The following is a 22354-nucleotide window of genomic DNA, read 5'->3' as shown; positions in this document are numbered from 1 at the left end:
GGGAAGCAAAGTTATTGTCTCATGCCTTTGACCTGCTGAATGGTTCCAGGGTTTGTTTCCAACATCAGCAATGCTTTTTTTTATCATCAGTATCCATCATTTAACTCGGCTTCACTTAAAGGTTAACCTAGACTGTGATTCACTATATGCAATTTTGCATTTGAAAACAGCTATAAAATGCCAAATAGTCTCATGCTTCAAACAGATTCTTTCCAACACACAAGATTCCAAAACCAAGTTTATGTTGTGAAAAAGTACACACAAAATATACAAAAATTGCCACAAAAAGAGCAGGACTTCCAACTTCTCGTTTTATATCAGCAATCGAAGACACAGCACTTCACACTTAAGCACATGCTGTGGGAAAATAATGTCACCTGCAAGAAAAACACCAATATTCATAGAAAATTTGTTCTGCATACTGGAAATCAGAAATAACAGAACACAATGGAAACATACCAGATAAAGCGGTATCTGCAAGAAGGAATATAACATTCATATTTCAGGTCAGTGACCTTTCATAATTCTGACAGGTCATCGATATGAAATGCCAATTTCTTCCTTCTCTCCTTGCTGCTAAGTACTGGCCATCCCCAGGTAATAAACAGGATACATCTCAGCAGGCAAGGGAGTGGGTGGGATGGCATAGAAAATAATGTATAAAAGTCCATTTGACTTTACTAATATCATGAGAGCTCATTTGTGACGATAATTTGGGCATTCATAACCTCAGGACACCCTGCACTCGGGAAGATGGTTCAGCAAAGATTGTGCAAAGATCAATGTCATCCAAAGATTGCAGCAGTCAACATAAATTTAAAAGGTGATCAAACTATGTCTGAGGTATGGGAAATTATTGATTGAGCTGGAAAATAAAGTGGCTAAGTAAGGTCACTGTACTGAATGTGATCTTCTGAATATATCCTATGGTAAGTGTCATTAAAAGAAAGCTGAAGCCGTTCAGTTGAAAAGGTAAGTTGAACACATATTGACTAGCAGGCCAATAATTAATGGATAATCACAGGAATCTGCACTAAATTTTTACATTATTTGTTCATGAACAATAATAGAATCACAAGTGAAGTAAAGAGGATGACGATGTCATAAAGCTAGGGGGTTAAATGACAATCATGAGGAATTTAATAGTATAAATAGAGCCCAGGCATGAAGATCATGAACATGCTGTTCCCCAAGTGTAGGGCTCATGCATTCTGTGCTGTGCACTTATTATGTGTATTATGGTAATTAGTCATGTAAGTGAGGGCATGATAACGGCAGAGGGAAAACATTTTGTATTCATGCTTATTTTGCGTCAGTCTGTAGCTTGGGGCCAGCAGAGGTCACTTCTTTACTGACTGCTGAGATAAGGCTCAATAATGTTTAATTGTATATTTGCTAACTACTAATAAAGAATCAAAATAAGGAATTTGACTCTTTGGAGCAATGACTGGGGCTGTGGGCGTGTCACACAAGTATAACACAAGGTCGCAGGTAGGAGGCAACTGTTTTGTTTGATTTTAAATCAATTTTTGAGACACTACACCAAGTACAAACATCAGTCAAGGAATGATAAGTTCCAAATACAAGTCACAATCAATAAACTATTACAAAACAGAAAAGAACTTGAAAATATTTCCTAATTGCAGCAAGACAACCTATGACAAGGCAGCACATTGTGAACAGACAGACTTAAGTAGCTGTCAAGGCTCAAGCATCTTTGCCTTTTCCAGCTTCCCTGTTTCATTGAAACATAGTACAGAACACAGTACAGGCCCTTAAGCCCATGATGTTGTGCTGACCTCTTACCCTCTGAGATCAATCTAACCCTTCTCTTCCCTTCATTTTTCTATCATCCATGTGCATGAGGTATATAAGAGTTTCTTATATGTCCCTAATGAATCAACCTCTACATATACCATTGGTAGAGCATTCCACACACCCACTAGTCCGAGTTTTTAAAAAAACTTAGCTCTGACATTAACTCTTATGATTTCTTTCAATCACTTTAAAATTATGCCCTCTTGTATTAGCCATTTTCACTCCGGGAAAAAGTCTTTGGCTATCCATTTGATCTTGTACATCAAGTCACTGTGCATCCTCCTTCACTCCCGAGAAAAGCCTTAGCTCGCTCAATTAATTAAGACATGCTCTCTAATCCAGGTAGTGTCCTGGTAAATCACCTCTGCACTCTCTATAAAGCTTCCACATGCCCTCTATGATGAGGCAGCCAACACAATATTCCAAGTGTTTAATCAGGATTTTATAGAGCTGCTACATTACCTCATGGCTCTTGAACTCAATCCCTGACTAACGAAGGCCAACACGCCATATGCCTTAACCACCTTATCAACTGGCATGGCAACTTTGAGGACCCACAAGATCCCTTTATTCCTCCACACTGCTAAGAATCCTGCCATTAACCCTGTATTCTGCCTTCAAATTCAACCTTCCAAAGTGAATCACTTCAGTTTCCCAGGTCTTTAAGTGACGTCTTACATTGGGAAAGTATTGAAATGGTTCAGGACTACTGCAAAACGTTATCACTGATGCTCAAATGATGTAAATGAATTAAGTTGGTGCGTGGGCGAGTGGCTAAGGCGTTGGACTAGTGATCTGCAGGTTGCGAGTTCGGACCTCAGCTGAGGCAGTGTGTTGTGTCCTTGAGCAAGGCACTTAACCACACATTGCTCCTGCATGTTTATTTCAACCAATTTCCCCCTGGGATCAATAAAGTAAGACTATGACTATGACTAAAAGAATTGTTTCAACATAGCGAATTCTTTAAAAACTTCAACGGAGTTAGAAGTTTTCAGACATCTATTAAATAAACCTGTCAGGAATAAAACAATTGATTTAAAGACCTCAAAAAATATGGTTAGAGTCTATATTCCAATTGCTGCAAATGGAAGAAAATAAAAATCCTGTCTACAGGGACCCCAAATTTCATCTTGTGCCCATACTTCACCAAAGGCACTAACGTTTAATGAAAATCAAAACTGCTTTCCTTCCAATATCTCTCACCCAACAACAACCATTTTCAACTTTGTGATCTCAGGATATGCATGCCAGTCAAACTTCAATGCTGCTTTAGTAAAAGTCCAACTCCCAGCACAAGCAACTTGATGGGAATCATGACCTGAGCTTTCCTCTCCTTGACTCTGGGTTACTAAGTCCTGTTGTGCTCCAAAATGTAGTTTGATTGCGATCAGCTAAAACAGCACATTCTAAGAATGAAACTAAGAATTAAAGAACTTACAGAAAATAGGCAATTCTATTGTCCATGATTCAGATGTTAATATCTTGTTCAACCAGTAGCTTAAAAGTTCAAGTCTTATTTCAGAGACTTGTAGACAAAAATCTAGGCTGACACTAGGTGAGGTCAGCCTTTTTGGTTGAGATTTTAAATCACCCCATCTGCCCTGTCAGGTGGACATAAATAACTAAAGGTTTTATCTGAAGAGCAGCAGAGGATTACCTGTGATCAACTAGACAATACGACATTAAACATTTCCAGGTAAACTGTTAAATGTGGAAACATGCTATGCATAAAGTAGTAATTTTGTTTTGTACATAACAACTATTACACTTTACAAGTACTTAATTAACCGTGCACTACAACACAGTGTTAACACCCTTTCAATTTCCCCCTCCAAGTTTATCACTTCACAAACATGGATCACTCACTAAAGAGAAAAGGACAGATAAGATTGTTGACATCACGCTTTTGAAAAATTACAATAGATATTAGGGGTTACCATCTGCTGCAATCCAAGGTCAAGAATTAACACCCCAGAACAAATCCCAGCAGCAGTTTGCAATTTTCGGACATTAGAGGAAAAATGTAGGGATAAAAAAAGTGAAGGATACAATTGTTCCCCAAAAATCTTCGATAACAATTCCTGACAATCAGGAATGATTGTCACATAGGGAATATGTTAAACATGAAAAACTCTGTAGATGCTGGAAATACAAAGCAACACACACTAAATGCTGGAGGAACTCAGCAGGTCAGGCAGCAATGTCAATCATCTATTCATTTCCATAGATGCTACCTGACCTGCTGAGTTTCTCTAGCATTTTGTCTGTGTTGCTAAGGAATATGTTGTCTGCAGGTCAAAAGACAGCAGATGAAGCCAAGCAAGTGTTCTTCAAGATTAATCATTCATTCCGATGACACATTTGCAGAAACTGCATCCAAGTGAAAATTCACACATATTAGCACAATCATGCAGGTTTGCTGCCTATGCATAACAAATTGAAGATGTAACTCTTGAGGATCAAAAACATCAATACAATCACTGCTTTAATAAATATCATCCACCCAGGCTAAAGCAATGGCATCATGAAATTCTACTTACTGTGCGAAAAGCGCTGGGTAATTGGAGTCCCAGGATATGGATAGGTTCGGCTCTCCCATTGAATATATCCTCCCTGAACAGCTTTTATAAAACCATGATAACACTGGTGAGCCACACCTGATGTGAAAGGGATACAGAAGTTTAGTGGCTTAATTTATATACCTGGTAATAAATCTATTTACCATCTATTTACCCTGATTCCCATGAGAAATTCTTTTTCAATTACCTACAAAGCTTGAGAACTGTTAGCAGGTTGTGAAAATGTATATTACATGGCAATATTCTTTTTGATTCTGAAGATGGAACTAGAACTTTGAATACAAGAGTTAGGAAAACGAATGAGCTGCAAAGGCAGCTACAAGAAAAAGCCACCAAACTGAACAGTATAAATGGATTGACAATGGACCTTTCCATTTAGTACTTCTACAGTCTCACAACACATCTCTACTCTGATTCCCAGCTCCTTCAGTACCTCACTCTCCTTCTACAGCTGTGATGGAAAGACACTGATAAAAAGTGTGCTGGCAAGAATATCTGCGTGAGATTACAATGTAAGCAGATGAAGACCAACAAACATGCATATGTCTCCAACTCTCCTTCCCTTTCGACCATAAAATTCCATTGAGGCTGCAAAGGTCCAAACCACCACAGGTAACACCAATAGACCAGAAACTTTGCAACACCATCATAGCCCAGGAACTCATGACATCTTAATATTGCTCTTGCTGGCCAAAGGCGGCTAGCAAAACGAGCAAGGTGGAGAACACATCAACTGACAATGCAAATCAGAAGATGAATGTGGTTTCAAGAACAAGCTAGTTTGGTACCCAAGTGACCAATAAATGCTCACTCATCACAGAATCATCTAGCTACCATCTTCAATACATGTGCCTAATATAGCAAAGACAATTCTACTCGAGCAATATCTGACACTATTTGATTGGGGAGATGTGCTCAATTTCACTAAATACTTTCAGATTTAGTGCCAGTGCTCAAATGAACATAGCCTTTTTGAAAAGTACAATTGGAAGGGAAATAGGGAAAGCTAACTCCAATGAAGTCCGCCCTGCATAAATGATTAAAACTAACAATTAACAACACACCACTTTGTCAGTGAGACAAGTAAAATATTTCATGGCAACATCCTTGCTCCAGGCATTAGCACCCGTTAGAATGTGTTAATGTACTAGCAAGGAACCACATAGACATCTACATTACTTTTACCATGACAACTGCAGATGACTATCAGAGTGATCACAGGCTGATTCAATCTTACATCAGCATTAGTCGGGTCCCAAAACAACACCACCAATTGAAATGCTTCTAAGGAAAAACCAACACCAAATGACAAAGAAATGGCAAAGAAATCAAATAGCCAACATGATTACTCTCCCACCCAATAGGTTTCTCAATAGTTTCACTGTACTGATCTGCCCTCAAGTCCACCATAATTAGCACCCTTGAAGATATGCACAGAGGCTGGCTTGATATCATGAACCAAGAAGCTAATATATCTGAAGCACAAGGCATTTTGACACTATGAGAGCTTAAGGGGTAAAAGAAAGAGAGCAGCGTGTCCACCAAGTAACCTACCCATGGATTCTAATCTAATGTGGCCCAAACATCAAAAGACTGGACAGAGACGACCGCATCAAGAACAGACAGGCAGTCCCTGCTGGAAGCAGCACTTCATAGATCTCCAGAACCAAGACGTGCACCTGACCTCACTCACACTATTGTGTCAGCATCTCAGCATTACTTTACACCAGTAATTTGAAAAGACCATCCAAACTTGGTCATCAATGTCTCTGGAATAGGAAAAAAAAATCACTAACAGTCAAAAACATAAGAGCACCCAGACCCCTCAGTTAATGTTAGGGGTCCATTAAAAAAAAAGGTTGGGAGCCCCTGAAGAACAAATTTATGACTCACTTGAGAAGAAATGAACATGCTAGTGGACATCAGAGATGCTATAATCTTGACCATTTTTCAAGTTAAGAAATATCCAATTCTTGCAATTACAGCAATTGTCTGCCACAGGCAAAGGCATCTCAAGAATCCTTCCCAGATACTCCCTCCCAGTGATTGAAGAGTTGTAATGCTGATTCTGCCCAGAAAAATGCATATTAGGTATAATTTTCCTGACTTTACAAATCCTGGATTATAAAGGAGGGAGAACATTCCAAAAGAGACTTCTTATGACTTCAAAAAAAACCATTCAAATCACAAAACAGATTATGGAAGATTCTTCTCAAATTGATCTTAAAAGTTAATCAGCATCCTCTATCTGCTACATGCCAACTGTCAGCATCAAAGACACAACAGTGCAGCTCAGGTTTAAGAAAAGCTGGATCACTGCAATTATGTATCAATCTTCCTTTCTGCAATATTTCACTTTAACAGCATGCTCTTCACCATAGTTATCTACTGGACAAGTGGCAAACTACTCAACCTTCACTGCCTCTACTCCAGAACAAAGTCTAACCTCAGCGCTGTTTACAGTACATATACATACTGAGCAAAAGTCTTAGACAACCTTATTTTTTAATATAAATGTTTTAAATGTTTCTTTTGCAGTAGTGTGTCATTAGAAAAGAAATTTTAGATTTCCAAACATTCATGTTACAGAGAAATCTTACACTTCATTAAAGAAAGTAACGTATTTAATAAAAAAACACTTTTCAAATAACAAACTAGGTATATAGCCCAGTTTAAGATTAAGCAAAGATAACAACTAGGTGCTAATGATCAATGACATAAAGAATTGAATGAACTAAACAGATTAACTGAACAGAAATGGGTATAGAAATAATCAAACTAGGCAAAGGACAACCAAACTAAAAGTTGAGGGTATGGCAGATGTGTCCGTTTAATCTGCAAATCATCAATTCTTACACCATGGCAAGAGTGAGCACAGCAACAAGACACAAGGTGGTCGTCCTGCATCAGCAAGATCTCTCCCTAGTAGACACGAGTTTCAAGATGTTTTGTCCAAGCTCTTCTGAAGCAGCACAACCAAACAGGCAAGATTAAGGACCAGAAACGCAGTTGTAACAGCAAAGGTGGTCATACCAAATACTGATCTTATTTTTTTTACTGTTTACTGCTCTTCATAGTATTTTTTGATAGATGGATACTTTTCATTTCATTATTTTTGAAAGCATCTCCACTTTCAGATTTTTTAACATGTGCCCAAGACTTTTGCACAGTACTGTACAGCGCTTAGTATGTACACACTTTTAATATAATTTTTATTATTTTCAAAAAGAATACATGAAAAGATAATATCTACCCTCCCCCCTCCCCTTAACCCTCCCCCCCCCCGCATATAAAGTCCTACCTAAAAAAGAAAAGAAGAAAAAAAAAGAAGAGCCGCCTGGGTATTGAAAGGTTTCCACATGCACCATGGAATTCAAAATAAATTTGGTATACTTATTCGTTACTTTCCCCAAGGGACTAAGATCTTTATCAGATCACTTAAATATGCCATCCTATCTTTTGTAAATAAGGGCGCCAAATATTCAAAAATGTTACATATTTATCTCTTAAATTATAAGTAATTTTTTCGAGTGGAATAGAACTAGCCATTTCATTATTCCAACGATCCATACTTAAATACAAATCAGATTTCCAAGTAACTGCTATAGTCTTCTTAGCTACTGCCAGTGCAATTTTTATAAATTCTTTCTGATATTTATTCAATTTAAGTTTCGGCTTTATCCCTTCGATATCACCTAATAGAAATAATACAGGGTTATGTGGAAGTTGAGTTCCAGTAATTTGTTCCAATAAGACTCTTAAATTTATCCAAAAGGGTTGAATTTTAAAACAAGACCAAGTAGAATGTAAGAAAGTACCAATTTCTTGATTACACCGAAAGCACTTATCGGATAGATTTGAATTTAATCTATGTATTTTTTGTGGTGTAATATATAATTGGTGTAAAAAATTATATTGTACTAATCTAAGTCGAACATTTATTGTATTTGTCATACTGTCAAGACAGAGTCTTGACCAATTTGTTTCATCAATATTAATATTCAGATGTTTCCCATTTTTGTTTTGACTTATGGATTCCTTGTTTAATTGTCTGTTTTTGAATCAAATTATACATACAAGAAATAAATTTTTTAATTTTCCCTTTTTGAATTAAAGTTTCAATTTCATTAGGTTTTGGCAAAAACATTGTTTGACCCAGCTTACCTTTTAAGTAAAGCCCTTAATTGAAGGTAACAAAAGAAAGTGTTATTTGATATTTTATATTTATCCTTTAGTTGTTCAAATGACATCAATATACCTCGTTCATAACAATCTCCTATAAATTTAATCCCTTTTTGGTACCAATTATATAAAAGTTGATCGTCCATTGTAAAAGGAATAAGTCTGTTTTGGAACAAAGGTCTCCTTGCTAATAAAGATTTCTGTATTTCATTATCAACATTTATCTTATTCCATAGATCAATCAAATGTATTAATATAGGAGATTCTTTCTTTTCCCGTATCCACTTAGATTCCCATTTATATATAAAATCTTCAGGTCTATTTTCTCCTATCTTGTCTAATTCTATTTTAATCCATGCTGGTTTTTGATCATCGAAAAAAGATGCAATAAATCTAAGTTGATTTGCTTTATAATAATTCTTAAAGTTTGGAAGTTGTAACCCTAACTCAAATTTACATGTCAATTTTTCCAATGTCATATTCTTGACATTTTACCTTTCCAAAGAAATTTTCTCACACATTTATTTAACTCTTGAAAAAATTTCTGTGGCAATTGTATTGGTAATGTTTGAAACAAATACTGTAATCTAGGAAATATGTTCATTTTTACAACATTGACGCTACCTACTAAGGTTATTGGTAGTATCATCCATTTGTCAAGATCTTCTTGAATTTTTTTCAAATGTGGTAAATAATTAAATTTATATAAATTCTTAACATCATTATCAAGTCTTATACCTAAATACTTTATACCATTTACCGGCCATCTAAATTGGGTTGCTAACCGACATTGACTATAGTCTCCTTTAGTAAGAGGTAAAATTTCACTTTTATCCCAATTTATTTTATAACCTGATACCTTCCCATATTCATCCAATCTAGAAGATAATTTATGTAACGAATGTTGTGGGTTTATTAAGTAAATCAAAACATCATCGGCAAAAAGATTAATTTTATATTCCTCCTGGTTAACTCTAAAACCCATAATATCTGGATCAATTCTGATTAGTTCTGCTAATGGCTCTATCGCCAGTACAAATAAAGCAGGTGATAATGGACAACCTTGTCTAGTTGACCTTTTTAACTGGAATGGTGTTGAAATTTGAGAGTTTGTCACTACTTTAGCCTTAGGGTTAGAATTTAAAATTTTAATCCAATTTATGAAAGATGTTCCTAACCCATATCTTTCTAATACTTTAAATAAAAAATCCCATTCTAATCTATCAAATGCTTTTTCTGCATCCAAGGCTACTACTATACTCTTCTCGTCCCTTTTTTGTGCCAAATGAATTATGTACACACTTGAACATTAAGTTCCAAACATCTGACACAATGGCCACCATCAAAATATCAACCTACCACAGCAACACAAGTCCACCCCTGATAATTAAGATCCATTCCAAGACTCTGTGGAATAAGGATCAATCCCATATCTTGGAAGACATTTCTCATTGAGAGCACATATCAATGATAACGTTCACTACTGCCTATGATGCACAAGCACAGCTTCTGCCCACCTGACAAAGTGTTAATGTCAAACGTGGCACCAAATACGTGGACTACAGAGCAGCAGCAATCCCTATCCTTCCACATGCACCAGAGACACAGACTGGACAAATACATTTAATATGAAGTCAAAATCCTTCAAGCTCACTGGCATGGCTGACAAACCAAGGTCAACATCCTTTCTCAACTAATTCCACTGTGTGCCAGGATCTCTCTTGTTTCCTTCATCTTTTCCATCCGTTCCACCCTTGTTATCTTCACTAATCACCCTCTGTTCCATCTGCTTATCACCCACACAACCATCTACCTGGATTTCTTCTCCCTTGGTTCCCCTCTCCTATCCCTTCCCCCACCTGGTTCCATCTGCCCATCATCTTCCTGGTTCCACCAACTACCTACCAGCCTGTTTCAACACTGCCACCCCCCCACCACAAAATTATCACCACTACCCCACCGGCCAGCTACAGTCTAACCCCTCTTTCTTACTTCTCTATATTAACCATATTCCCTCTTATGCTCTCAGAATTGATGCACATTCATAACCCACAGCACTGACTGTCCCTTTGCCACCACAAATGCTGCTTGGCCACTGAGTTCTTCCAGCAATGTATATATTGTTCTCCAGGTTCATCTGCAGTCACTTGTGACTCCATGCCACATGCTTCCTTCATCACCATATCTAACTGTGTTGTCACTCTGAGGGAATTATGAACTTGAATTCCAAGATCATTCAACAACATTCCTTAGCTATCATTAACTGTACACATTCTGACTTCCCAAGACAGATCAGGATGAAATTCTATCTGCCAATGCTCAGCCTGATTTTGCATCTGACTTATAACCTGCCTAAAAAGTCTTCCTCACACTATCCACACCACCACCAGCTTTCATATCATCCACAAACTTATATCTCTGATGGGAAAACACACAGGAGTATACAGAAACTCAATCAACCCACGCACCAGAACCATCAATCTCCACCAACAGCAGAGTCGGCAGATCCTGAATAGGACTCATTAGTTATCTCAGAATCCACAGAATTGTAATGGAAACAAGTTATTCCCCAAGGGACTGCATAGGAAACCTACACATTTCTCCATAAATGTTCAAAAGCACCATTGAAGAAGAAAGCTGACGCACAGCTTTAATACCAGAGGGTGAATTCCTTGCTCATTACGAGATGGACAAAGACCCTTGGCTCCAACAAACTGTGTGGATTATTTGAAGGGCTTTACCAACATTCACACAATTGGGTTGTATACCTCATTAAATTTTCCAAGATATGGTTACAAATAAATTCTACAATGTGGCAAAGGAGATGATATATGGGATACTAAGATAAAGATCTGGAAGTTATAGAAAGGACAGAAGGAATGCTTTACTCATGAAGAGTCATATTATGAGAAAAGGATATAAGTAGGATGGTGTAAACGGGTCCAAGAAATAATTTTATTTTAAGAAACACCCAATAGTGATTAAGTACAGCCAAAAAGAACAAATATATTGGCACAAATTACTTTTCCTGTTCATAGAAATTCCAAGCTCCAATTGAGAAATGAAGGTAAATTTCTTTTCTCTTATGTGGTGTTTAAATTATAATCTTGTCCAAAATGGCATCTTGATTTTACTCCCAGATTTTTATCCTACTCCAAAATTTTACTATGAACCATGTTGCATACCTTTAATGAGTCGATACCACTGTTTACAAACAAGAGCAGCTGTTTTGTGCTCTTGATATGGAGACAAAAAGGACAAGATGTATTCCAGCACCTCCTCAGGCAATTCTAACATTGAGCGGTTATGTCTCAGTTCCTCAACTTCTAATTCAACGTGAGCTTCTTCGTCCTGCTCCATGGGCCCATCCAGTACTTCTTCTGTGTCCATGGCAATAAAACTGTCATCCTCACTGTCCGATGAGCTGGCCATCTCATGCCACTCTGTATTATAAATGAGGAAAAAAATTTGAAGGTAGGTTGAAAATATAACAACTCTCAGCTGCATTAAGTACCTTTAGACAAAGTGCAAAAGACTAAAGAACAGAATACACAACGTTATCAATGATAGCAACATAATGTAATATTAGAACCACTGAGATCTCTGATGTCAAGGCTCAACCAGCAGACTCACTTTTAGGGACCCTTCATCTCATGTTCTTGATATTCATCACTTATTTACTTATTATTGTTGTTTCTTCTTTTTGTATTTGCACAGTTTGGTGTCTTCTGCATTCTGGTTGAACGCCCTGGTTGGGTAGACTTTCAGTGACCCTGTTATGGTTATTTTTCTATAGATTTATTATGTATGCCCATAAGAAAATTAATCTCAGGGTTATATATGGTGACATATATGCATACTTTGGTAATACATTTACTTTCAAATTTACCTTTTTCTCTCTTACTTCTTCAGTCTTGGACTCTTATCAGCTACATCAAAATACGTTTAGGAAAAGTCCTTACCTCCCCATATTACACAAGTCCATATTTATATGTAGAATATATCACTTCAAGGTTATGCACTTCATGTCTCAAGACTACTAAGCTTTCCACTTAGAAACTTGACAGGACTCAAAATTTCTCTTAAACCTTTATCAGCGCATGATAGCGTCCATAATCTAACATGTCCGTCCTTGGAGTACCCAAGTGTCTTCAACCATTTGAGAAAAATCACAAGACCATGAAATTTTAAAGGTGGCCTTCATCTAGTTTTGGATACGATTATTATCTGCAACTTGAACAGTTTAATCTACTGTGTGTGTCACATAATACATCCAATATCTTAAAAAACTATGTAAAGTAATACAGTAAAGTTGTCAGAAGCTTCTTGGGTGATGCTCTAAACTTCTCAAGTTCTTTCAGGCAAAGGTAGAAGCTGCACTGGTGAAGCCTTACAGAAAGAGGCACACCAGAAAAAAAAGTGACACACAACATGATGTACCTGTGTCCCAGCATCATTACTCAATTCAAAATGCTCAGCCAACACAAGGCCCTTATACAGAAAAATGAAACCTATCACAACAGTGACGGATCCTGTTCACATTACAGCAATGCCAACATAGAATTCCTCATTGTAACAAGCTCTGCATTTTGTAATACCATACAGAAAGCATAGCAATACTTCCCAAGCTTAACCAGTATTACCAGAAAATTTGCAAGATCAAAAGGTTATGTACAAGATCTCTCAATTCCTATGACCCACTGGATGAAAGAATTTTTGTTACCCTGCCAAGAAGGAAATGGGGTCAACCATAACTATATATAAACCGTAAGTATTACTAAGCATTTTAAATAGAACCAAATCTCCCCACTGCTTTGCAGTTAAGTTTACACCACAATCTGAATTTCTAAAGCAAAGAACAATTAAATAGCAAAAAAGTAATTTTATTATGTCACTTTCACAATTCATTTTCTTGCAGGCATTCACAGTAAATACAAAGAAACCACAACTGAATCAATGAAAGACCACACCCAAGGTGCAAAAGACAACTAACTGTGCAGATACAGAAAGAAAAGGGAGCACCACGATACCGTAGTTGTTAGCGTGACGCTACAGCTGGAGATGTCATAGTTCAATTACGACATCATCTGTAAGGAGTCCACACGCCCTCCAGTAGCTCCACTTTCCTCCCACAGTACAAAGACACACTGGTTGTTAGGGTAACTGGGTATTGTGAATTGTCCTGTGAACCGGGGGGCTGCTTGTCAGCGTGGCTCAAAGGGTTGGAAGGGCCTATTCCACACTGTATCTCAAATAAACAAACAGTTCAACAATGGAATGAGTGAAGTTATCCCCTCTGGTTCGAGAGCCTGGTGGTTGAGGGGTAATAACTGTTCCTGAACCTGGTGGCGTAGGTCCTGAGGCTCCTGTACCACCTTCTTGATGGCAGCAGCGAGAAGAGAGCAGAGTCGAGATGGTAGGGGTCCTTGATGATGGTTGCTGCTTTCCTGCAACAGCACTTACATATACATTTGCTCGATGGTGTGCAGAGCTTTATCCATGATGAACTGGGCTGCATCTACTACTTTTTGTAAGATTTTCCGTTCAAGAGTATTGGTGTTACCAGGCTGTGATGCAACCACTCAATATAATCTCCACCGCACATCTCTAGAAGTTTATCGAAGTTTTAGATGACATGTCGAACCTTTACAAGTCTCTAAGAAAGTAGAGGCACTGCTGTGTTTTCTTCATAATTGCACTTATGTGCTAGGCCTAGAACAAGTCCTCTGAAATTATAACACTGAAGAATTTAAAATAGCTGATCCTCTCCACCTCTGATCCCGCAATGTGGACTGGCTCATGGACCTCTGGTGTCCTCCTCCTGTGGTCAATAATCAGTTCCTTGGTCTTGTTGACAATGAGTGAAAGGTGGTTGTTGTGGCACCACTATCAGATTTTCAGTCTCCCTCCTATATGCCAATTCGCCACCACCTATGATTCGGCCAACAACAGTAGGCTCCAACCTGATGGCACGTACAGCGATTTCTGCTTTCAGTATTTTTTTTTCTCCTCCCCCTTTTCTCTTCTTCAATTCCGCACTCTGGCCTCTTATCCCTTCTCTTCACCTGCCCATGATGTCCCCATAGTGCCCCTCCTTCTTCCCTTTCTCCCATGGTCCACTCTCATCTCCTATCAGATTTCTTCTTCTCCAACCCTTTACCTTTCCCACCCACCTGGCTTCACCTATCATTTTCTAGTTTGTCGTCATTCCCCTCCCCCACCTTCTTATTCTGGCCTCTCCCCCCTTCCTTTCCAGTCCTGAAGGGTCTTGGCCCGATTCATTTCCACAGATGCTGCCTGACTTGCTGTGTCTTGTTTTTCACTTCCATGCACTAACCCGATATTCCTCAATTCCTTTAATATCTAAAAATATACTAACCTGTTCAGCATTTCCAACCCTCCTAGAGAGGGAATTCTAAAAGATTCACCACATTAAAGCTGAAGAACCGTTCTTTCTGAATGGCCAGCTCCTCACAATGAAACAGTAACCACTGCTTCTAGACACTTCCACTAAAAGAAACTTCAAAATTCTGCTTCTAACCCTTCAAGCCCCTTAAGAACTCTGTATGTTTCAATGAGATCACTACTGATTCTTCTAACCTCAGGAATATATATCTAATCTGCTTAATCTCACCTCGTATAACAACACCACTATCTCACAAAGCAATGGTGCACTCTATCACAGGTATATCCTTCATTTGGTAGGGAAACCAGATGATACGCAATACTTCAGATGACACCTGACCAAGGCTCAGTATAGTTGGGGCAAGAGTTGTTTTGCACTCAAATAATCTTCCAACGAAAGTCAACATATCACTTGCTTACTGAACCCACATTTAACTTTCAACAGCTCATGTTCAGAGAGACCCAGCTCCTTTTGAATACCAACACCTTTCCAGCTCTCAAAGACACAAGGAAAAGAGCACAAATTGTATTTTGTGTTAATTTATAAAAGTCATTCTTCAACTTCTTTTTTCCTTCATTTTAATTACATAAAGCAGTGACTGTAGGCCTATATATATATCTTTTCAGCGGCCATATTATCAAATGGATGACTGAAATGACTTGTAGATTCAAGGATTCAAAGTACATTTATTATCAAAAAATGTATGCAGTATACAACGCTAAGATTCGTCTTCCCACAGATGCCCATGAAACAAAAGAAACCATGGAATCAGCTTAAAGAAAAACATCAAAGCCCCAATGCGCAAAAAAGGAACAAATCGCGCAAACGGCAAAAAAAAGTCATTGGATATATTTAAGTCAGAGGTTATAGGAAGGAGAGTGGGGTTAAGGAGGAAAATAAATCAGTTATGATCAACTGGGAAAACAGACTTGATGGGCTATGGTCTGAACTTTAAAGGGTTGATAGGTTAACTGCTGACTGTAAAGTGCTTCCATTGTGGAAGATGAGTGGTGGGGAAGTCTGGTAGTTGGGTGTAGGGAAAGGGAGCTCATGCGAATGGGAGGAGACTAGAATGGGTTAGGAAATGATTAGTGTAACAATGAGTTATGGTTGACACTGACTCGCTGAGCTGAAGGGCCTGTTTCTATGCTGTATTGCTCAGGCTCTATAACTGTCTCTTAGCATCCTTACAATCAACCCAGCCTATTACACAGATGACATTCATAACCAGAAACCAAACGAATCACTTCTTCAAAGGATTTTCTGATTGCAACTTGCAGCTATTCCAATACAACAAATTAAGAGAGTTTTGATTGACGTTCCTCTGAAGTTTTACTTACTGGGGTTATTTGGAAGAAGGTTTAGATCCCTTTAAGTTAGCACACAACAGTTTAAATAAAACTTATTGCAACCCTTCTGAGCATATAGGTTTGTGTTTGATCAGCACAACATCGTGGGTCGAAGGGCCTGAACTGTGCTGTAGTGCTCTATCTTCTAGTGTTCTAAAATGAACAACTAGATAGGAATAACATCAAGTCAGAGATAAAGTCCCCTCAAGCTTTTTCCACCATTCAATACACTTTAACCAATCAGTTCCTTAGATTACTTACCTACTCATTCATCGAAAGGCTACCTTAACAATAGTCTAAACCTTCAGAGTATCTTTTTTTGATGGGATGGTAAGGTGGGAGGGGAAGAGGAATACTACACCAAACTTCCAGTATCCTTTGTGGGAATAGAACCTCCTGACTTCATCCTTAAATGTTCAAGCTCTAATATCAAAATTGTTCCTTCTTGTTCTGCATTCCTCTACCAGAAGAAACAATTTGACTGAATCTGCTCCATTTTAACGTTTTAAATATGGGAATGATAAGATTGCTGAACGGATCCGGACTCAGATCTGGGCCATACCATCCAAATATTCGGACCTCGGTTTTTTTGCACTACCTTACTTTCCCTTTTCTGTTTATGATTTATAATTTATATTTTTAATATTTACTATCGATTTGTACTCCAGGGAGCGTGAAGTGCAGAATCGAATATCGCTGTGATGATTGTACATTCTAGTATCAATTGTTTGGCAACAATAAAGTATAGTTAGGTTACCTCTCAACATTCTAAGCTCAAGAGAACAGTAAGTTTATATGAAATATCTCCATTTAATTCCTGGCATATTTCTGGCAAATCTGTAATGTATTCTTTTCAAAGCCAATTAGAGCTTTCTAAGGTCCAACCAAGGTCTTCTAGAGCTGTAAAATTAGATCCTCATTTCCAAATTCCAATCTCTTTAAAATGAAGGGTAACACTCCAATACCCTTTTGGTTATTTCACACCTGAAGTTTCTGGAGATTGAACAGTGTGATGTAACAGAATATACTATGAAATGTCAAATACTTTGATGTATAATGCAGTGTTATTCCTCTCCACTCCTTGTGGGGCATCGGGTGACAACTTGCCGGTTCTTTAACATTTTTCGGTCTTTTTTTTAAACGAGGCCAAGTTGCTAGTGTGATGCTCAACGCAGCACAGATGGAAAGCATGCAAGGAGCAGGCTGGATTCAAACCCGGGTGCTGATGCCACTACACCACCGGCCAGCCACAATGCACAGTACAAGCTACTTATTTCATGACTTAAACTAAGCAACATCCAGAGTCAGAGGGAGACCTAGAGCAGTCAAAATATCAACTTGGTTTTACAAACCTCCAAAGTGCACAATGGAAAATGGCTGAATGTTGTTCATGATTTAGAATAAGGAACATAGGACAGGAAAAAGCCTGCGCCAAATATGATGCCAATTCAAACTAATCCCATCTGCCTGCCGATGTCTATATCCCTAGGGGTGCAGGACATAAAAAAGGTTGGGAATCCATGTATTAAATGCTCCTATTTTATCTGCTGCCACCACTTCATCTGATCTTTCAAGCACCTACCACTTTCAGAAAGATAAGGTTTCCCTCCTAAATCTACTTTAAACCTTCTCCCTTTTTAAACAAACAATTCACACACCCATTATTATACACTACCATTGTAAAAGCACTGCCAAGTACAGCCGCTTCAATAATTACACCTTACAAGGTACAGACTCAGTTCCAACAACAATCCATCGATAGCAATAGCTGACACCCAAATGATACTGTTCTGGCTGATTCAAATTAATCCTTGCTCCTCATTTCAAGTCGTCCATGCATTTTTTTTTAATAACAAAATACAGAGCTGTTTTGTAGAACAACTGAATAGCTATACTTTTGCTCAATTTACAATTCCTTTGCAATTTTTTTTACAGGATCCAGCTATTTAATATAAACCACTTGTACAGGACTGATTCCGCTTCTTTGCTAAAAATTCATGCAATTTAACCATTCACTAAGATTGTTTCAGGTTAAATTGGGAGGAAAATCCTCGTCATCTTTAAAAGTGAAAACTTCAAAGCAAATTTACCAAAATACATCTACTACCTTGAGATGTTTTGCAGATATTTACAGGAAAAGGAACAGAATTTTATGAAAGTCTTTATTATTCAGAAACAGGATCAAAATAAAGACCCAACATCTCATCACCACCACTTGACAATTTCTCACTGATAATCTCACTGTACATATGAGACTTACTTTACATACTATACATACTTCTTTACCACATTATGGGTACAAGTTGTTCATTGTTATTCATTATTAATGCTTTGAGATTCAGAAATATGCCATCAAGTTGAATTTACACCCAAAACACTCCCACTTATTCATTCTCTAGGGTGCAGGTGCCATTTCACTCTTCTCCCTTAACAATATGGGATAGATAAGGGCATTGGTATTAATAAATCAACTTTATAGGATTCAATGAACTATGTCATCTTTTCTTAACCCATACCGTAGGATATACTGATATTGCCTTCTTTAATGCCATAGCCGGTGGTTCTACATTCAGCTCTATGTCTCGATAATAGGGATAAAGTAGATCTCAATAAAGGTGAACTTTGAAGGGTTTGCATCTGACCCTGGACCCAGGCCGTACATGGCTGCCACTGGCATGTGGCCAACTCCACTAACTGGGCTCGGAGGCTTTCCAGTACAAAGGGCCAGATACCGGCCCAGAGCAGCCACAACCCGCAGCGAGCAACCTGCTGAACATCCCTGTTCAGAGCTGGCTGCACAGACGTTGCTTCATCCTTGCCGGACGCACAGCCCGAAGTGGGCGCTACGCACTGCCCGCAGCCCCGGGGAAGGAGAGGGGCTGCTGGCACTCATTCCCTGGCTGAGATTTACCCAAGCCCTGGGGCTCCGGCCTCCCACCACCTCCCTCTCCTCCTCCTCCTCCTCCTCCTCCACCACCACCAACCCCCCCCCCCACAAACAACACTCACCGGCCGAGCTCGCTCCCCCTCCCCCTGGCGCCGGCTGTTGAGCGCGCTAAGGGTCGCTGCTTCCGATAGCTGCCGTGCCCCTTCGGCGCTTCCGTGTTTCCGCCGCTGGCCTCCCGGCGACTCCCGCTCTCACTCTCCGAGATCCGCCATCTTCCGCCAGAAGCAGCAGCGCCGCGGCGGCGCGCACGCAGCGGAGGACGTCACAGCCGCGCGCCCACGTACCCCACCTGGCGGCCGCGCCACGCAGAGCTTGGACCCAGCCTTGCCAACTCGCTGCGAGAGCCGCTCCTCTCCAGTGACCTGGTGTCACATCCCATTAACTCCAGTCACTTCGTCTTCATTATTACGTTGTCATCACTCGAGTCACTTTTACTCAAGCTGTGATCCTTCATATACTTTGTTCATTAAGTGCTGACACCCGTCACCATGTTGAAGGGTCTTTAAGCAATTCGATCACTGTTATTAAAAAAAATTATGGAAATCTGAAACAAAAACTAAAAATGCTGGAACCCGCAGAGAGAAAGAAATTTAACAGTTCAGTGTGAACAGAGAAACATTGGCAATAAAAGACAAAGGGTCAATGATGCAAATACGTCTGACGTTAAATGACATAATATCTAGGTGCAAGAAAAATCGGTTTGTAACTGGGGGTGGGGCAGAAAAATATCTTAAATTAGCTGAGATGTGTGAATTGAACGCTGGAAATCTGAGATAACTGTGTTGGAACTGCTGACTAAATGAAATCAGTTAATTGATTGTTGAGTCCAAAAGTCTGATGTTGGAAGAAGAAATCGAGCCTTATGCCAGACTCAGTTTGGTTTGATGCGGGTGACTAAGGATGGAGATTTCAGGGGGAAAGGGGAAGGGAATGAAAGTTGGATTGCTAGGTATTTCCAATCTAAAAACACGTTTATCTCTCACATAGTCGTAACTTGGGCCAGCCACCATTTGGCAGGGAGAAAACAGAACAAGTGTGGTCACTGCTCCGGTCCTCAAGTTCGTTTCGTTGTTGAAGACTATAATAATTGATTTGCACATTGATGATACAAGATGACAAATAGGGAGATCATGATCAGATTTAATACCAGAATCAAGTTTAATATCGGCATATGCCTTGAATTTTATTTTGTGGCAGAATTACAGAGTAATACTATTTTTTAAAAACTATAAGATACAATCATTGCTCTCTCTCTCTCTCTCTCTCTCTCTCTCTCTATATATATATATATATAGATAGATAGATAGATAGATAGATAGATAGAGATAGATATATAATTAAATTAAATAAGTAGTGCAAAAATAGTGGGCGAAATTGTGAGGTAGTGTTCATTGTCCATTCAGAAATCTGATGAAGGAGAAACAGTTCCGAAAACGCTGAATGGTACCAATGAGAAAAGGGCATGTTTTGGGTATTGGGGTGCTTAATGATGGATTCTACCTTTTAGAGGCATCGCCTTTTCAATGCTGGCGAGGTGATAGAGCTGGCTAAGTTTACAACCCTCCGCAGCACTTCCCGATCCTGTGCAGTAGCCCCCTCACACCAGACAGTAATGCAACCAGCTAGAACCTCTCCACAGAACATTTGTAGAAATTTGCTAGTCTTTGGTGACATACCAAATCTCCTCAAAGCTCTAATGAAATATAACCGTTGAAGGGCAGCACTTTGGATCAAATCCATTCATTTGCAGTCTCGATCCGAAACATCAACTGTCCACTTCCCTCCATAGATGCTACTTGACTCGTGGAGTTCCTCCAGGATTTTGCGTATTGCTCCAGGTTCTGGTGTCTGCAATCTTTTGCGTCTTACATTTATCTAAGTTAATATACTTCAATTTGTTTCCGCACGATCGTTTCCAAATTAGGTGTGGAAAATGAACCACCGTATATTTTCTTTTCTATGGGGAAGGGGCTCTTCCTGAATGATGTCTCAACAGCAATAACCTACATCAGAAAGAAAATGAGATCCAGCCTTTTGGCTTGTTCAGGTGAATGCAAGGGATCTAAATGAATGATTGTGAAAAATAATTGCTGGAATGCAGATTCCAGGGTATCCTGTGGTGTTTCATGCAAATTCATATGGTGAGATGGTGTGTCCAGACCTGTGACTAAAATAATCTCATTTTGACCTCCACGCTTCTTAACATGGGCCAACGGACACTGAAAATAAGCAAACACGAGGAAATCTGCAGATGCTGTTATTTCAAGCAACACATATAAAAATTGCTAGTGAACGCAGCAGGCCAGGCAGCAGCTCCAGGAAGAGGTACAGTCGACGTTTCGGGCCGAGACCCTTCGTCAGGACTAACTGAAGGAAGAGCTAGTAAGAGATTTGAAAGTTGGAGGGGGAGAGGAGATCCGAAATGATAGGAGAAGACAGCAGGGGGAGGGATGGAGCCAAGAGCTGGACAGGTGATTGGCAAAAGGGGTATGAGAGGATCATGGGACAGGAGGCCTAGGGAAAAAGAAAAGGGAGGGGGAAGCCCAGAGGATGGGCAACGGGTATAGTCAGAGGAACAGAGGGAGAAAAGGAGAGAGGGAAAAAGAAGTATATATATAATAATTCCACGTTCCATTCCCATTCTGATATGTCTATCCACGGCCTCCTCTATTGTCAAGATGAAGCTACACTCAGGTTGGAGGAACACCTTATATTCCGTCTGGGTAGCCTCCAACCTGATGGCATGAACATTGACTTCTCCAACTTCCGTTAATGCCCCACCTCCCCTTCTTACCCCATCCGTTATTTATTTATAATTACTTTTTTTCCTCTCTCCTTCTCCCTCTGTCCCTCTCACTATACCCCTTGCCATCTGGGGTTTTCCCCCTCCCCCTTTTCCTTCTCCCTGGGCCACCTGTCCCATGATCCTCTCATATCCCTTTTGCCAATCACCTGTCCAGCTCTTGGCTCCATCCCTCTCCCTCCTGTCTTCTCCTATCATTTTGGATCTCCCCCTCCCCCTCCCACTTTCAAATCTCTTACTAGCTCTTCCTTCAGTTAGTCCTGACGAAGG

General features: G+C 39.3%; 1 protein-coding gene across 2 annotated transcripts in view; it reads right to left on the bottom strand.

The window, feature by feature from the left end:
* fbxo42 (F-box protein 42) overlaps positions 1 to 19504 on the bottom strand; it is a 54542-nt gene extending 35038 nt beyond the window's left edge. For both annotated transcript variants that reach the window (XM_063033431.1, XM_063033433.1), the window contains exons 1-3: positions 19344 to 19504; positions 11765 to 12022; positions 4359 to 4475 (exon numbers count right to left, since the gene is read on the bottom strand). In XM_063033431.1, coding sequence (XP_062889501.1) covers positions 4359 to 4475; positions 11765 to 12011 — 364 coding nt within the window. In that variant the 5' untranslated portion in view covers positions 12012 to 12022; positions 19344 to 19504. The remainder of the gene's footprint in view (positions 1 to 4358; positions 4476 to 11764; positions 12023 to 19343) is intronic.
* Between the last annotated feature and the right edge of the window lie 2850 nt (positions 19505 to 22354).

Source organism: Mobula hypostoma, chromosome 25, assembly GCF_963921235.1.
Source record: "Mobula hypostoma chromosome 25, sMobHyp1.1, whole genome shotgun sequence".
NCBI classification, from domain to species: Eukaryota; Metazoa; Chordata; class Chondrichthyes; order Myliobatiformes; family Myliobatidae; genus Mobula; species Mobula hypostoma.
The sequence above is the reverse complement of the archived record's forward strand: the minus strand, read 5'-3'. Positions and strand labels throughout refer to the sequence as shown.